The 17,892-nt window shown below is 42.0% G+C and overlaps 1 protein-coding gene across 2 annotated transcripts in view; it reads right to left on the reverse strand.

Moving 5' to 3' along the window:
- The window catches only part of TMPRSS15 (transmembrane serine protease 15), a 302,887-nt gene that overhangs the window by 117,641 nt on the left and 167,354 nt on the right, over window positions 1–17,892 (reverse strand). For both annotated transcript variants that reach the window (XM_069945651.1, XM_069945652.1), the window contains one exon: window positions 8,924–9,065. In XM_069945651.1, the coding sequence (XP_069801752.1) occupies window positions 8,924–9,065 (142 nt within the window). The remainder of the gene's footprint in view (window positions 1–8,923; window positions 9,066–17,892) is intronic.

Genomic DNA, 17,892 nt, shown 5'->3' on the forward strand with positions numbered 1-17,892 from the left:
ATTGATGATCACATTTATTGAAGTGTAACCTATTAAAAAGCTATGGTCATCTTCTTATTGGATATAATTTGTCTCCTTAAAAAAATGTTTTTCCATAGTTATGGGCTACAAACAAGCTCTGTGTAGTGTGATCCTGCAGTCACGCTCATGTCCAACGTTCCCCTGCTTTCTCCTGATGTACACTTGGTTAGTAGCTACAAGTAGGGGCATCCCTCCCAAGACAACGCATCATCTAAATGATGCCTCAGTAAGGGGAGCTGACAGGTTATGAATACAGCAAGTGCTTGAGATTTTCTACAAAACTTACCATGTGTGAAAACTTACGTTCCAAATGTTGTTCACATTTTTACCAACAAGTAGTTGGATGTATGTGCTACAGTCAAAAATTTTAAATGCTGGCATTGTATATAATACCTGGGGAATCTATAGAACGTCATTTTTAGGTAAAGTATGAAATGTCTGTCTAGTTTGAATATGCTGTATACTTTCCCTAGGTTTTATACTGAACAAAAATGACTATTTAAACAACATACAGTAAGAAGAAATAGTCACGGAAAGGCCTTTAATGATTACTAAGTATAAAAAGACCCGGAAAAGGCCTTTAGTGAAACGACATCTATGATGAAAGAAGAAATACTGTATAAGCACTGAAAAGACATTAAAACGGTGGATATCAAAATGAAAGAAGCAATACAATATCAATTACAGGACTTTCTTACTGAAAACTCAAGAAAAATACTGGTATTGACTTTCTTACTGAAAAAACACCTGAGAAAGAGGTCGGTATTGTTGCCACAAGAAAGGCTAGACTCTTAGAATTATACTTAATTCTCTTTCTGATACAAGAGCACTTCAGATTTTGGCACTTGTTCCTGTATATGCTGTACACTTCATGAATACTTTGCTGCTTTCTGAGGGCTGAGGGCAGCTAACCGTAGTATTTTGTGGCCAGGCATGTATTCCACTCTTCTATCTAAGTTTCCTTATGCTGTGTTAGCATGTTTAGTGTCTTTGTTTTCAATCTGTCCTCTGTGATTTGGGGACTCTAGATTACCTTCTGGTTATTAGACCATGATGCTGATTCTTGGACCTAACCCTGACTGCATGTTATCTCCAATACCCTGCAATTTCTATGTACTGACCCAGTCTGTTGGTCCTTATTCCTTCCGCCAGGTTTTGCATCTTGGTCAAAGAGAAATTGTCTCTATGGTTGAGGTTGCTCATATCAGAGTGAGTCACAGCAGTAAATCATGGCAGAAATCTACACCTGCTCAGTAGCAGGTCCCACCCGATTTACCTTAGAGGCATGTGCCTCTTAGTAAATCTGGTGTGGTCAATGTTGTAGGACTACACATCCCTGTAAGGTGAATCAGGCACCCTCCACTCTGCTGAGCAGGGACACCTGGTTAATGCTTATGTCTCCCACTAATTTCAATAAGGTTCATCATTACACAAGGAACTTTGAAATGAAAGTGCTTGACACCAGTAACCAGCACTAGCATTTGTGCTTACTCAACACTACTCAAAATTAAAGCTTTGATTGGTCAGTGTTTGGGTGCCCAGATTCCTACGATCTGTAGTTACAGCCAACAACTCTGACAGCGCTGGCGTTGTCCCTGGCAACTGGGTTGCTGGGGCGCCCTGGCTTTCAGTGTTTTTGCAGCTGCCGGGCCCGCCCTCCACCAGGCTGAGCAGCACAGATGCTCTGTGTTAGGGTTTAATGATTGGCATCTGGCACCGCTAATTACACTACTGTATGTGTCCTGGGGCTGGAGTCTCAGCCCCAATCATGTCCTGGGGCTGGAGTCTCAGCCCCAATCATGCCGGGGGCTGGGACCTCAAGCCCCATAAGTATCCTTCCATGCCTGTTTCCTTTGCCTGCGATATAGCCTAGTTTACTAGTGTGTCTTGACCTAGCATTCCTTTGGGCATTGTGCACTTGGTATTCTAACTTCTGGCTTTTGGACTTTGACTATGCTCTTGGATCACGTTTTGTATTACAATGCCCTCTTGTTGCTGACCTCTGACTCATCTTTGTTCTGTGTTCACATTTAGAAAGGATTAGGGACTGACTACCAGTTGTCCGCTGCCATAAGGGCAGTTAAGGCAATTAGGCAGTGACAGCGGGGCGGTGTAAGCTTCAGGGCTGCACCTTTATTTTATTTTCCTGGTCCCATATCCTGACAAGGTTGGAAGAGAAACAGATCGCTGATCTCAGGGAGACCAGCCAAACGATTTCACTGCCGGCTGCCGGTTAAAGCGCTCAATGCAGTGAAATCCTAGGTGCATTGCTCCCTGTAAAACATGAATATGCAAAAGAAGAGCCCTTGGAGCCTCATTTTAAGAGTCTCGAAGCACAGTACTAGCCAGATATTCCTCCGGGAAGGACCCAGCCAAGATTGTCTCACTCTCACTCTCTCGCTTTTTTCTACATAATCTACCCTAAACCATTGATGGAATAGGGCTCCACAGACTTAAAATAGAATCTGTCTTGCCCTGTGATATGCATCTTCTATTCCTATCTTGCAATTTGTGGTGGTGGTTGGGGGGGGGGGGGGGGGGGGTTGAACACCCAGACCCTGACTGAAAACTTTTAAAAATGTTTTGAAAGTGATAGCAAACTTTAAAATCTTACCAAACCACCAAAATAACCTTCACCCTTCAACATTCTAGCTTCAAAAAATCTACTCGCCTAAGTAAACAAAAAAAAATAAAATAAAAAAAATAAAACAACATCTGTTGATAACAGCAGGAGGGTAGGGAAGCTATTTTGTGTTGGGAACGTAATACCTATTAAAACAAATGCTTCATTTTATTAACCGAATTAGGTGGACAATATATAATAGGCTATACCATTTTCCATAGGAGGTTGTGTAGATGATGTCAAGACCTCGATATAATGTGAGCTAATTTGCCTTTTGCAGATATATATGCCTCTTCTACATATACAATATATTACAGCTAATATTACTGATTAGTTCTTTAACTGCTTTCTTTTATCTTTCTTCTAGAACAATCACTACGGATAATATCCCTCACTATAATTACGCTGGTCATTGTTGATGTTTTTGCTTTCTTCTTACACTTCTTCTCTTGGTGATTCCACTAATTTGATTCTCTTTTAAGTGATTTCCAATTCTTCTCTATAATTGGATTTGCGTGAAAAATAATGAAAATATATTTGTTTGTTTGTTGTACAGCTTAATACTTTTACAATGAGGAGCTTGTTTTTCAGCTTTTATGCAGGCTTCCATTATTTACTGAATTTTCGATCTGAAGAATGTACACTCTTTCCTTCCAGGCTGGATCAAAGAGTCAAGGACTGCCCTGAAGGAAGTACAGGTTCATCAATAAGAGAGTATTGAGGCCTCTATACATTTGAGTTTGGGTATTGATCACAATCATTGGCCATCACTTATTTCTGAGTGAGGCATTCTGTCCAAAAATGTAGGCCCCATTTATATGTGCTGAGGTTAAAGGGGTACTCTGGAGAAAAAAAAATTCAAAACAACTAGTACAAGAAAGTTATACAGGTTTATGTCATGTCTTCTAGTACTTATCAGCTGTTGTCCTTCCATAAGCGGTGTATTCTATCCAGTCATTCATAGTGCTCTCTGCTGCCCCGCCTGTTATCCTGCACAATGACAGAAGTCCTCGCTGCTGTACAGTATATCCAACTATTGTGGTATAGCACCCTTGAAACTTGAAGCAGATACTCCTGGCGAAAACAAGAGTCCCTGTTCCCCTACATACTCAGTGGTATACACTATGGGGGACATTTATTAAGTCCAGCATTTCTGCGCCGGACTTAAAGATGTCCCAGCTGCTCCAAGACTACGGAGATTTATGTAGAGGCGCACTACCTCTACATAAATCCCGTGCGCGCCAATCGCGCACCAGGAAACCTACGCCTGCTCAGAGCTGGAGTAGGTTTCCTGACTATTTTTCAGTGAAACAAATGCTGAATTGAGCGGACTCTAAGTACGCCCCCCCATTCCACCCCCTCCCTGCCCCCCTGGCGTACCAAGCTGAAAGGGGCCAGATGCGAATATTTTATTCACAAAACGGCCATTTGTGAATAAATGAATTTGCTTCTGACCATTTCCCGTCGAAAAATACGCTTTTTTAACTTGATAAATGCCCCCCTTTGTCTCTTGCTTTTTCTGTTAGACCACACGTTCTCTGACTTAAAAAACAGAGTAAATGTACAGTACAGGAGCAGGGACTCCTTTTCTTTGATAGGAGTCCCCGCTCTTATCTACTTTTCATAGATCTCTATGTAGAACACCAACATAAGTAAGCAGAGATGTGCACATACTGCTCATGTACACGTCCACACAAATGTTTAGTGAGTTCTGTATTCTGTAAATCAGAAACTCTGTAATTGGGTCTCGAGACTTTATGTTAAACCAAAACTGTGTCTGTAGTAAGAAGTTTCTCTGCTGCAGAACTTTATCAACTTTATATTACCTGCTGCTTTGTGTACTTTCCATCCAAGATGGTCTATTTTCCTACTATACAAATTAGAGATAGGTTCCTGTGAGGTTCCAAGACCTTGTTCTATCAGACAAACACTTATAATTCGCAATCTCTCAACACAAAAGGACATAACATTGAGAAGATTAGGAATGAAGAGACGGATATCATTGGCAACAATGAGTGACACATAATAACTAGTGATTACATAGACTGCAGGAGTAGGTGTTAGGAAGAGAAAAAAAATGACAAGGAAAAAATGAAACAAAGTTAATAACGTTAAAAAAATGACAGATGTGCCGATTGGAATGTACAAGGAATACACAGGATTTATTCAGTCTCACGTTTAGTGCCGCTCTGTCAAACGCGCTGGCAGGGATATAGGAATCCTATTATTAACATATATGTTTCTGCTTTATTATGGCAGTGGCTTCAAACGTATGCAAGACAGATACAGAGCGTTTCTATCAAGCTTCATCAGGCATTGCCTCCCCACCGTAATTATGGACAGTAATAGGAATGTAACATAATGTGGCAGGTTTTAAATATTTGTATATTGAATCAAATTCCATTATGTCGTTCATGATGGAAATTGTTTTAGACCTTGATGCCCAGAGCAAAATTTCACCTGGAACGTTTCTTTGTCTATTTCAATTATATACATAGGCCTCTTATTGGTGTCATAATAATGGATAGATACTGGTCTGTTGCAATCGAGGCTAAAATTGAAATGGGCACTTCCACTTTAAAAAAAACATTTGACATAGCGTTGCATTTTTTTGTGTTTTTGAGTGTCTGCAATTTCAGCCATAGAAACATGCTCCTGCCTAGTGTGAATGGTGCTGTAGGAGAGCTGACCAAATGTGTCTTTTTGCCTGTGTTCCAGATTAGGTAGTAGCTGCCTCTACTTGGTTGTGCACTTCACCCATCCCACCCAAGTGGTTATTTTTGCCAGTGGCAGAGGCCAAAGTGCAGTGTAGGGTCCATCCTGAGCCTGAGGCCACCTTATTGTGGTGAATGGTTCACACTATTTACAAATGCTATGCCAAGAGCCTCATTATTTTTATGGTGATATTTTTTTAAGTTGTGGGGGGCTTCTTTTAGTTTTTTGTTTTTTTTTAATATACCTGTATTGGATCTGTGTTTTGCTACTAGCGGTGGCCTGTTGCACTTTTATGTTATGTGTTTTTATGGCATAGAGACATGTCAAAACAAGGGATGAGTGAAGCTGGATTCGCAAAGTTCTCAAAAATTTGCTTAGTTAACTTTATCATACTTAAAATTTTCAGTCATATTCCCTCTTTCCCTTCTTTCCTCCGAACTATAAAAAATAATGGCCACATTTATTATCTGCACAATTTCTTTTGAAATTGCAATTTTTTTTCCATGCAGTGCAAAATGTATCATTAGGTGCAAAGGCCTTGATGAATCTTTTTTGTGTGTGTGTGCATACTTGTTTCCAACACCAAGAACCATCAAGGTCCAAAATAACACTTTTTGGCGCCCAACCAAATTAATAAAAATAAAATTCCATCTTTATTGAAGCCAAAATTTTTAAAATGCTTAAGCACCACCGCCCTCTGTAGTATAGTATAGGCTGATAACTGTCCACCGGCCAGCGGTACTAATAGAGTCTCCATTAGCCCTTAACAAAGCCACTTCGGTGGCGAAACATCGGGTGGAGGGGACAGTAATCTTTTAAAATACTGAGCCCCACTTGCATCAAATATATTTAGAAATATGAGAACCTAGTATCCCTTGCCAGCGGACAGTTATCAGCCTATACTATACTACAGAGGGCAGTAGTAATATTTTAGCTTCAATAAAGATGTAATTTTATTTTTAATAATTTAATAATTAACAATAATTTAGATGGACTGTGATGGTTCTTGGTGTTGGCAATAATTATAACAGCACTCTCCATCCAAATAGGTACACCACTGTAGAATAAATATTGTTCACAATTGTTTTGCACAATTTTTTGGATAGCAAAATTTGACTAGAAAACGAAGCCAGGAGAGGAGAGGAGTACTGCTGTACAAATTAAATTTCTGCACAAAAAAAAACATACATAATTAATCTGGCTAATAAAGAAGCTTAACCCATACCCCCACCATTCCCCGAGCAAAAAAAAAAAAAAGTGCAGCTGCTATAAACTGCTCAACAATAGTACAAATGCCTTCAAGAGGTATTCCCAGAAAATCAACTTTCCCCCTATGCACAAGATAGGGGAAAACTAGGAGATTGCGGGGGTCCATTTTTATGGAGCAAACAGAAAGAGCCCAGTACAGCGCTCATCCAGCCTACTCGGCTCTTTCTGTCACTTCATAGGTATAAATACATAATACAGAATCCGGGGGCCGGATACTTTTTCCCCTTCACCTCTCCTTTAAACTCATCATTAACTCATTTGTATAGTTCATCTTGACGGGCTATCAGCTCATTGGCAGATCAAGTTACATGCTGCCAGCATAGATGCTGAATACCCTGCTGCCAGTACAGTATTTAAACAATTAGCGGCTTGCAAGGGCCCTGGAAAGCCGCCAACGGACAATAATCATATCTATCTATATATATATATATATATATATATATATATACAGTACTCACCACAAGACTTTCCATGTTAATATAATATATATTTCATAATTTTCTTAATTCTCATGTTTTTAACAATTTATAACACTAAGTTTATTGCTATATACTCCTTGTTGATGTGCAATGTGCATATAATCTATTTTTAACTTTGTTTTATTCATTTTTTTCTACACTAGTAAAAGATATAAATGTTGAATTAATCATACTTAATGTAGTTCTTTTACACAAAGGGTGATTACTAGAGAGCCTACCACTTCACACGAGTTTATTCGGTACACAGGTGCTAACCAAGTAGTGCACTCGTAATATACCCTCAATCCCATCTGCATTATCAGGTTGAGTTCTTACTACACCAAAACGATATACAAATATGACATTAACTCATTTTTTTGACTAGCATCAGGTTATACTCATCTGACAAGAATTCAAGTCAGCACAGCTGAGTCCTAATTTTCTCCCTGTTGTGGCGCAGTGGTCGGGGGAATCGTTGGCAGGAGGCTAGGAGGGGGGAGGGGATGCATCCGTGCTGAGCTGAATCAGTTCAACATTGCTGTGTTTCTCACCAAGGTAACACATCTCTCCAGGAACAATCTAAGCCCCGGAGACAATTGTAAGCTCAGAAGGAGACGGTGGAGAAGGTATAAAGTATATTTACCACTCATCAAGGTCCCGACCACTCGACATACAGCCACTGTGCTCAGAGTGAAACGCTACAAGGAGATGAACGGGACAAACTTCAAAAGAAATCAATTTTGCTAATGCAAAACATTTTCAAAATTGTTTTTTTTTTTTTAAATTCCCTATCATCTGACAAAATTTAGATGATCGGAATACTCCTTTAGGCTATGTTCCCACAATGGTTTATTTTTAGGCAATGTAACAGCCGTTGTTCGATAATGATGGCCGTAAATAATGATCATAAGAAGAATGAATAAGAGCGTCTGCATGCCTCAAAAAACAAAATAGAAAGTTGTTTTTTCCTGTCAGCGCTCCCCTGGTGTTTTCTTGTGGCTTTCTGGTCCTACCCCATTGTCTACTTCAGTAAAGGCACGCTTAGCCAATCACAGGCTGACTGGGATGGGGCAGCTCCACAACCTGTGATTGGTTGAGCGGCCTATCGTTCTTGTTTATAGAGAAACAGCTTGTTTAACCAATCACAGGCCGCAGTGTTGTCCTGTATTTGGTTAAGCAGACTGTCACTCCTGAAACAAGAGTGACAACCCGCATTTACAATCTAATAATGGTGTCTTCTTCTGCGGAAGAGGAATCTTTGTGCCCCCTTAGGTTCCAGGGTCCTAACATGAATGCCATAATAATTGCCAATCATACTAATTAACTGACACAGACATATTTCAATTTTCTTTAGTAACAAAAATAAATAAACAAACAAACAGTGTAACAGTGACCATAGAGAAAACCAATAGGCACATATATATATTCTCTGCTCTAGAACAGAACACTCACATTAGGCTATTAAGCTCAATTGTTTGAAATCAGCCAAATTTACGACAGGCAACGTCAGGCACGGGGATGAAGAAATAGATCTTACTGCTGAAGCAATTATTAGCAGCAATCACAGAACAGTAAAATGCACAGCTCTGAATATTGTTAGTTATACACCAGAACAGATTTGTTTTATGAATATAGGAGTCAGCATGGCCAATTATTCTCCTTGCCTCCTCATACCAATCACTACTTCCATCTGTCAATATCACTGGCACTAAAACAAGATTCAAATGCATGGCAGTGCCCGAGAATTGTCACAAGACCTGATAATTACTCCAAATACGCACTCAATGACTTGCATGTAATTAAGAATAATGTAAAATTCTAACTACAATACACTTACATGGCTGAATGGTGGTAGAGGGAGGAGTAGGGACTCGAGTTGGTTCAACAAAACCACTTTCATTGCACTTTCCAGCAGATAGTTTGATGTCATCTAACGCAATGTCGCTAAAACCTGGATTTTTTATGGCTTCAAATGCCACCTGGCGATTTAAGAATGAGATAATTTATGTTAAAAAAAAATCCATGTCAGTAATTAGAAGCACAATACAAGTACAGATGGCAGAAGTGCGCTGTCAGCTGTGCTTCACTCATATTAAAGTGCCTACAATATAATGGAGTTGGATTCTTTAAGCCATGAAGTTCGGCATTATGTTGCTTTTCTAAAAGACCATTGTACCATCTGTAGACCTGAGGAGCAGTTGTACAATGTGGATCTATGTAGCCTGCGATGCATCCTATAAAATGCGGTGCCCTTAGGACTTAGGATGCATGTGGCAAAGCTATGTGCACAGACCCTTAGTGACCTTCATAAAAGACACTTAGCCATAAGCACTCTTTAACCCACCATATGATGTCTCAGTGCAGCACCATGGTTTATCTGGTCCTCATGTTTTCTGTATAAATAAGTGAAAGGGGAAAAATTATATCTATCTATATATATATATATATATATATATATATATATATATATATATATATATATATATATTTAATGAGACACATGAATGTACAGTAGGAGCTCAAGGCAGTGTGTGTGCACCTTATAATCCATCAGGATACACAAAATAAATAAAACAAGTAAACACTAGGTTTCTCCATTTTGTACTAAATTTAAAATAAAAATAATCAAAGTAAGAGGTACTGTACTTTTTTTTTTAATATAGTGCTGCCCTTATATAAGACATAATAATTATCTTATTTTATATCTTTCTACGTTCCTCTGGTGTCTGAAATAATCAGTTGGCGGTGACAGCATGCTCAGCCAATCATTGACTGAGATGGGTCAGACTGGAAAGAATACATCACTTCCTGCAGGACATTCAGCAGCTGATACTGTACTGAAAGGTATAATATTTTTAAATATACATAATTTACTAATATGTATAACTTTTTGGCACCAGATGTCCACTAGAGAGACACTGAGCATCCCTCTGCCATCATCCTCTCCAGCAGCCACAGCCCGCACAGCTCTGGGAGTCGGGTCGTTGCATCACTATGTTATCCAGGAAGTGACATCACCAAGTTATCCAGGAAGTGACATCACCATGTTATCCAGGAAGTGACATCACCATGTTATCCAGGAAGTAAAGCCTTGATTCAGTAGTAAGTGCAGGGAAAAAGCACTTTATAAGCATTTCCCATAATAAGTGTATATTAATGATTTGCGTAACTTTGGGGGGGGGGGGTCAATACAATACTTTAATAAAAAATTTCACCAGACTCCTTTAAAGAGTTCATTCTTTAGATGATTTACTTAAGTGCTTTGGGTCGTTGTCTTCCTAACATTTTTTATAGTCTTGAAACCAAGGACTGTGACCTTTATATTGTCCTGTAAAATATTGTTATACACCTTTGATTTCATTGTCTCAATAAAGATCAAAAAGAGTCCAAGCCCTGTGGCAGCGAAGTACCCCAAAATTATGATGTTCCCTTTATCACATTTCAAAGAATTAAGTTATTGTGTTTGTGCACAGCTTTTTTTCCTCTAAATGTAACATGATTCCTTTAGCTAAAACGTTCTACTTTATGTCTTGCATGGCATAAAATATTTTCTAACTGTATACAAGAAAAAATTGCAGCACTCACCACTTCAGTAGCATATTCCAACGTGTTCTTTTATTTCATTTCTTTTAAAAGACACAGCAGGCTAAGACGCCAGTGAGATGCCGGTTTAAAAAGAAATTAAATAAAAGAACATGTTTGAGTATGCTACTGAAGTGGTGAGTGTCCCAATTTTTTCTTGTATACTGTTGGACAAATGGAACTCTTTTAAAAATCGTTGAGCATACCACATGAATATGTAGCATATATTCAAAGTTACTGATTTTTCCACCTGCTTGAAAAGCAAAGAAGTCTTCTAGAGTGTAGCTATTGTGCCTGACTATATCTGGTTGTTGGTTTGGTAAAATATTTTCTAGATTTTTTAATTTCTAGATTTTTTATTTAGGTATTTTTTATGTACTTTGGGTGACATTTATCAAAATGTGCCCCTGGCGTACACCACGGAAAAGGGCAGATTCACCTATTATCCTTGGTGTATGCCATCCTTTCCTGCTTGGGGAGAAGGTGTGGCCTCCATTTGTGCCTCATTTTATCAATATTTATGCCTAGAGTAAACCAGGCAAAAATATACACCTGCTCTGGAGCAGGTGTAAATTTTTTTACAACTCCTGAATCAAGTGCAGGTCCCGCCAGATTCTCGAAGAGGTGAGCACCCCGTAGTGCGGATGGGCCTCGCCCAGGGTAATTTCTGATGGGGCCTTATTTAAGACTGCAGTACAAGTACCCCAGTCTTGATAAATGTCCCCTGTCTTTTTTTGTGCTTTCATCCCATGAACACCTTACAAACACAAGATGTTTTCTTTTCTCCCCATTGGTAGAATCTTCAACAGGTTTGTTGCTGTTACCCTCTGTTCTGTTATGTTCAAATTGATACTTGATTTTGCATTGCCAGTCCACACATCTTTTAAAACTCTTTTATGTGACATTTTCCTCAATGACCTTTATGAATCAACTGTATTGCAGACTGTGTATTGGGTAAAGAAAATCACAAGCCAAGCTCTAGGGAGAGGGAACTATATGGTTACAAAGAAAGAGCACCTTTCTCTTTAGTGACATGGTTGCTTTTCAACAGTACTTCTGATTTCCTTTGCCTAGTGCATAGTCTGCAACAATTGTTTCATAAAGGTCATTGACAGGAATGTCACCTGAAGGAGTGTGGAGTGCCAATAAAGTGTCATTTGTTATGATAGGGACCACAAAACACAATAACAGAACTCCCACTCCTAAGAACGATAGCAACACTCCGGAATTTTCTCCATTCTTACATAACCTGAGTATGTATTTATGTACACCCAGGCCTTTACAATGCTTTTCTAGAGTTATTCATACTTCTTAACATGGGTCCTTTAAAAGTTGTCTTTCTTAAAGTGTACCTATCTTTATAACTTTCAAAATTTAAATCAACAGTAAATGTGATATAAAGCAAGTTTGCAATATACATTGATTATTTTTGTTGGTATTATGCTGTAAAACAAATTTGTACTTACGAGAAATTCAGGTCCAGTCTCCTGAAGGCAGTCCTGTTAATCTTGAGCTGATTCTGGCCAGTACAGAGAGTCACAGCTCAATGTGTCCATCAATCACATGACTGCCTTCTCTGTAAGTGGTTAGACGACCTGGAAAACACTAGACTTCATGCTTGTAGACTCTTTGAAAAACAAAAAGAGTCAGAACACAGGAAGTTCCATGTTTTCCATTTTTCCATGATAAAAAAAAATAAAATATATATATATATATATATATATATATATATATATATATATATATATATATTTATATATATATTTTACATTTACTGTTGATTTAAAAGTCATAACAACAGTGACACTTTAATACTACATTTGTCAGTAACTAGGCTTTGTCATGAACAACTTTAACTTGTAAGCTGTAGGTTCACTTACTTTTTCTACGAACACTATGGATGCTTACTGAATGTGCTCAGTAAAAAATGTGAATGATACAACTCTTTGTGTGTTGTTGTGTTGACTAGTGATGAGCGAATAGTATTCTATTGAATAGCTATTTGGTCGAATAAGTACACTATTCATGCTATTCGATTAAAATTGAATATTCGAACGATAACACAGTAAAAATTTGATTTGCCCTCCCACATCCCTTGCAAATAAACAGCAAACAGCAAATAAACATGCAGGGGGGGGAGGCACTAGGAATAGGCAGGACTTTAAACAAACCTCTAACTGTGATTGGCTGGCTAAACTATGCCCTGAAGATACGTATAGTGATTTCAGAATCGTTTCACTTGCTGGTTGGAGCTAGAGAGGGACAGGCTGTACACCAGGGAGAGAGAGCTTTAAGGTAAAGTTAGGTAGGAAGGGACCCCCAAAAGCCCTTGTTAGGGCTTATAGTATAAAAACCATATATTTAGAAGTTTAGAAGGCAGTGTGTTCAGACATCTACAGATAGTGTATACTGTATACTGTGATTGCTGGATAATACCTGTTATCTTGCTACTACTGATTTGTAGTTACCGTTAATTTTCGTTATTACGTATTTTACACTGCATCTGATACGTACGCAAGTGTATACCACTAGATCGAAATGTATGCTTCTACTCTACGTTTGTAATTTGTTTGTGAATGTTCGGTGAACACAAACCGATCACGAACATTTTTTTTTTTGTTCGTGTTCGGGATCCGAACTGAAAATTGAGAAGTTCGCTCATCACTATTGTTAGATGCACCCAGTCATGCTTCCCCTGCTGTCCCATATGCATTCCAGTGGTGTTGGCATTATTTCCTGAGGTGTCTTTGTGCACTTGGTGACCTCCTAGTGGTCGAATATTGATTTCCAGGTCCCAAGGATTTTTCTCCCATAGACTATAGTGGGATTCGATATTCATTCGAATATACAAATATCGGGAGTAGTGATGAGCGAGTACTAAAATGCTCAGGTGCTCGTTACTCGAGACGACTATTTCCCGATACTCGTTTTGAGTAACGAACCCAATTGAAGTCAATGGGAGACGTGAGAATTTTTGCAGGAGACTCAAGTTCGGTAGAGGGAAGGTCGTGTGGAAACCTGTCAACCTCAGAAATTGATGGAAACACAACGGAAATGGACAGGAAACAGCAGGGGCAGCATGTATGCATGCCTTTGAGGCAGCCTAATGCCACCATTATGCCTAATTCTGTGCAACAGCCTGGTTAAAACAGAGGTAGGCATATGGACCACCCAAAAACTCAGCCTGACACAGCATGGCGGTGAGAACACAGGGAACCATTAAAACAGAGGAAGCATATGATGAACCACCCCAAAATTTAGCCTGACAGCATGGCGGTGAGGACAGAGTGATCAAGGTAGAAGCGGTAGCCAGTGAGCCTTCCAAAAATTATACCAGACACTGCATGGCATTGAGCACACCATTAAAAGTGAGTGAGGAAGCAAGTGAGCCCACCCCAAAATTGGAGTGAGTCCAGAGGCTGGGATTTTTAGTGGACACGAACCTAGGTGTTGACAGCTAACTAGCTAGGCCAGCTGTCAATCACCATCAAGGGTACACCTGATGCCTCTCGACCAGGGGTGGTGAGGCCCCGGCCACGGCTAGACAAAAAAAAATAAAATAAAACAGCTGGCTGGTTGGCGGGGGGGGGGGGGGGGGGTTGGCGGGCCCCCAGCCACCAGTCCCGCTCCACCGCAGACGTAGTGTGACATCAGAGCATGGCAGTGAGGACACAGAGAACCATTAAAAGTGAGTGTGGAAGCAAGTGAGCCTCCTAAAAATTAGGCCAGACACTGCATGGCATTGAGCACACAGAGAACCATTAAAAATGAGTGAGGAAGCAAGTGAGCCCACCCAAAAATTGGACTGAGTCCAGGGGCTGGGATTTTTAGTGGACATGAACCTAGGTGCTGACAGCTAACTGGTTAGGCCAGCTGTCAGTCACCATTAAGGGTGCTCTGGCTACCATCTGGAAGGTGGAATTACACCTCGTGGGCACGTCGCACAGCAGTCTGTGAGCCGGCAGTTGCAAGCGCCTTTGCACGGCCCTAAGGGTGGCAGCATCTGTGGTTGACTTGCGGAAATTGGTGAGCACCTTGGTGGGCAAGTCAGCCAAATTGGGGTAGGTCTTAAGGAACCGCTGCACCACTACGTTGAACACGTGGGCCAGGCATGGTACATGTGTGAGGCTGCTGAGTTGCAGAGCCACCACCAGGTTTCACCCATTGTCAGACACAACCAAGCCTGGTTTGAGGCTCCGTGGCGCGAGCCAAAAATCTGACTGTGCCGTGATGCCCTGCAACATCTCCTGGGCCGTGTGCCTCTTGTCGCCTAAGCTCAGCAGTTTCAACACTGCCTGTTGGCACTTACTAACCGCACTGCTGATGCAGCTAGTGCTACAAAATGGAGGTGACGTGCTCGTGGAGGGTATTAGAGAGGAGGAGGAAGAAGAGGAGGAGATAGAGGTGTACAACTCATGAGAGACCATGGCCGAGGTAGGCCCCGCAATCCAAAGTGTGGGCAGCACATGAGCGTAACCAGGGTCAGACTCTGTCCCAGACTCCACCAAGTTGACCCAATGTGCCGTCAGGGAGATATAGTGTCCCTGCCTGCCAGCACTTGTCCATGTGTCCATAGTTAGGTGGACCTTGTCGCTGACCGCGTTGGTCAGGGCACGGATGATGTTATCCGACACGTGCTGGTGTAGGGCTGGGACGGCACACCATAAAAAGTAGTGGCAGCTGGGGACAGAGTACCGAGGGACAGCCACCGCCATGAGTTTCCTAAAAGCCTCTTTCTGTACCAGCCGATAGAGCAGCATCTCCAAGCTCAGCAGTTTCCCTATGTGCACATTTAGGGCTTGTGGATGCGGGTGAGTGGCAGTGTATTTGCGCTTCCGTTCAAAAGTCTGCTGCAGGGACAGTTGAATGCTGTGCTTGGACACCTTGCTGGAGGATGTGGAGCATAGTGGAGGTTAAGGGGTACGTGTAGGGCAGGAGGCGCTCGTGCCTAGGGCCTGGGCGGGGGGACTGACAGAGCCAGCACATGACACAGGGGAAGGAGCAGGGGTGCGACTTGCAGTCACTGAATGGCCTTGGTTCCACTGAGTGGGGTGTTTAGCACTCATATGCCTGCGCATGCTGGTAGTGGTTAGGCTGGTAGTGGTGGCTCCCCTGCTGATCCTGGCGTGGCACACGTTGCACACTACAGTCCATCGGTAATCCGCACTTTCTTTAAAAAACCTCCAGACTTGTAGAACATCTAGCCCTGGCCACGGGAGTTTGACTCCGTGAAACAGTTGCTGATCTACTCGCTCTGCCCCTGCTTCTCCCTCTGCCCACCCCTCTTCCTCTTTCAATCAGAAGCACAGTCTTTACTAGGCTAATCCACCCAGCTTGGGTCAGTCGCCTCGTCCTCATCCACCAGCTTTTCCTCCAATTCCTCACTCTCCTCCTCACTTTGAGTTACATCCATGACAACAACCTCACTGTCTGACAACCGGGCCTCATCATCATCATCAGACACCTCTTCCAACCCCGCTTGCTAGTCCCCACTCTCATCACCCACTGACTGCGTGAGCTACATAGTTTGGGCATCAGGACAGATCGACTGCTCCGCTTGTTTAGACTCAGGGAAGGGTCCAGAAAAGAGTTCCTAGGAGCTTGGTGGTGGATCTGAATCCCTTCTTTGCCTGGAGGAGCAAGGCTGTGGGGAAATAGGCTGAGCTACTGGAGCAAGGGTTCCACTAACTTGGTTAGTGTGGGCGGACTGCGTGGAAGACTGGGTGGTGGATAAGTTACTGGACACATTATCCGATATCCACGTGATCACCTGTTTACACTGCTGCGGTTTCAATATTGGTCTACCATGAGACCCCGTGAGTTTAGCAAAGAAGCTAGGGAGTGGATATCTGCAGTGTGCCACTGCTCCCTCCTTAACAGGTGCTGATGTGTCACCCTGCCCTGAACTGCCAACTGCATCGCTTGGAACCCCACGCCCTCGTCCTTGACCCTTACCCCTGAGGTTCACCATTTTTTGGACACTGCACGGTATGGAACTTAGATATGCCTTGCGTAAGAAATACAGAAATCAGGAAAAATATTTGTGGTCCCACTAGTTTTGGGGGGCTATGGGATACAATCCGCAAGTGGCTGCACCTATACACACTCTGTGACAAACCCTTGCAATGAGCAGTGAAGTTCTACACAGGTGTACTACAAATCCCAGCAATACAATATAGTACAGCAGCACCACCAGCCATAAAAGACTACAGAGCACTTCTTAGGGGTCTGTATGCAACACCTAATGTCCCCTTTCTGCCAGCAGCCGATCACCACAATGTGCTGGTGAAATCGTGGTAGTACCACTGCAAGTCCCAGCCAGCAGTCTGTAGTACTACTATTAAAAAAAGATTTGAAGACCTTAAAAGGGCTGTTTGTTTGTATTGCTCGTATATACCCTGCCTACTGGAATACTAAATCCTACACTGACGCTCTCCCTGACCAGCAGCAGCTCTGTCCCTGATCTCTCACAGCATGCGTCTAAAGCGAGCACTGCCGGCGCCGAGTTTTATATGGCAGGGTCATCTGATCTGGCCAACCAATCGCTGCTATTGACATGTATGGGTCCCACGTGATGGCAGGATGTACCAAAGAGTCTCCTGCATGTTTATTGACTGAGAAATAGTGCCCAAACTTACAGGAAACGGATGATGAGATTTTCTCAAGTATCACGAGATGCTCGTCCGAGTAACGAGTACCCTAATGCTCGATCGAGTACCCAGCTCAGACGAGCATGCTAGCTCATTACTAATCGGAAGCTATTTGAATGGAATTATCGAATATTTCACTATCCGATCATCTTTAAAGGACACCTGTCACCCCCCGTGCCGGGGTGACAGGCTCCCGACCCCCTGTTAGTGCCCCCTATACTTACGTGATCCCGCCCGGTCAGGTCCCGGACAGCAGGGTCAGACGCCCATAGAGAATGAATGGGGAGTCCGATGCTCCGTCATTCTCTATGGGCATCGGACTCATCTCTCAGCGCGCGTGCCGGGTTTCGGGCGCTGATATCTCCGGGACCTGACCGGCTCAGGAAGCGGGACCCGGGATCACGTAAGTATAGGGGGATCTAACAGGGGGGAGGGAGCCGGGGGGTGACAGGTCCTCTTTAACATTGATGTCTAAGGGCCCTTTTACACAGAAAGATTATCTGACAGATTATCTGCCAAAGATTTGAAGCCAAAACCAGGAACAGACTATAAACAGAGTTCAGGTCATACATGA

The sequence above is a fragment of the Dendropsophus ebraccatus genome, chromosome 11 (assembly GCF_027789765.1).
Source record: "Dendropsophus ebraccatus isolate aDenEbr1 chromosome 11, aDenEbr1.pat, whole genome shotgun sequence".
NCBI classification, from domain to species: domain Eukaryota; kingdom Metazoa; phylum Chordata; class Amphibia; order Anura; family Hylidae; genus Dendropsophus; species Dendropsophus ebraccatus.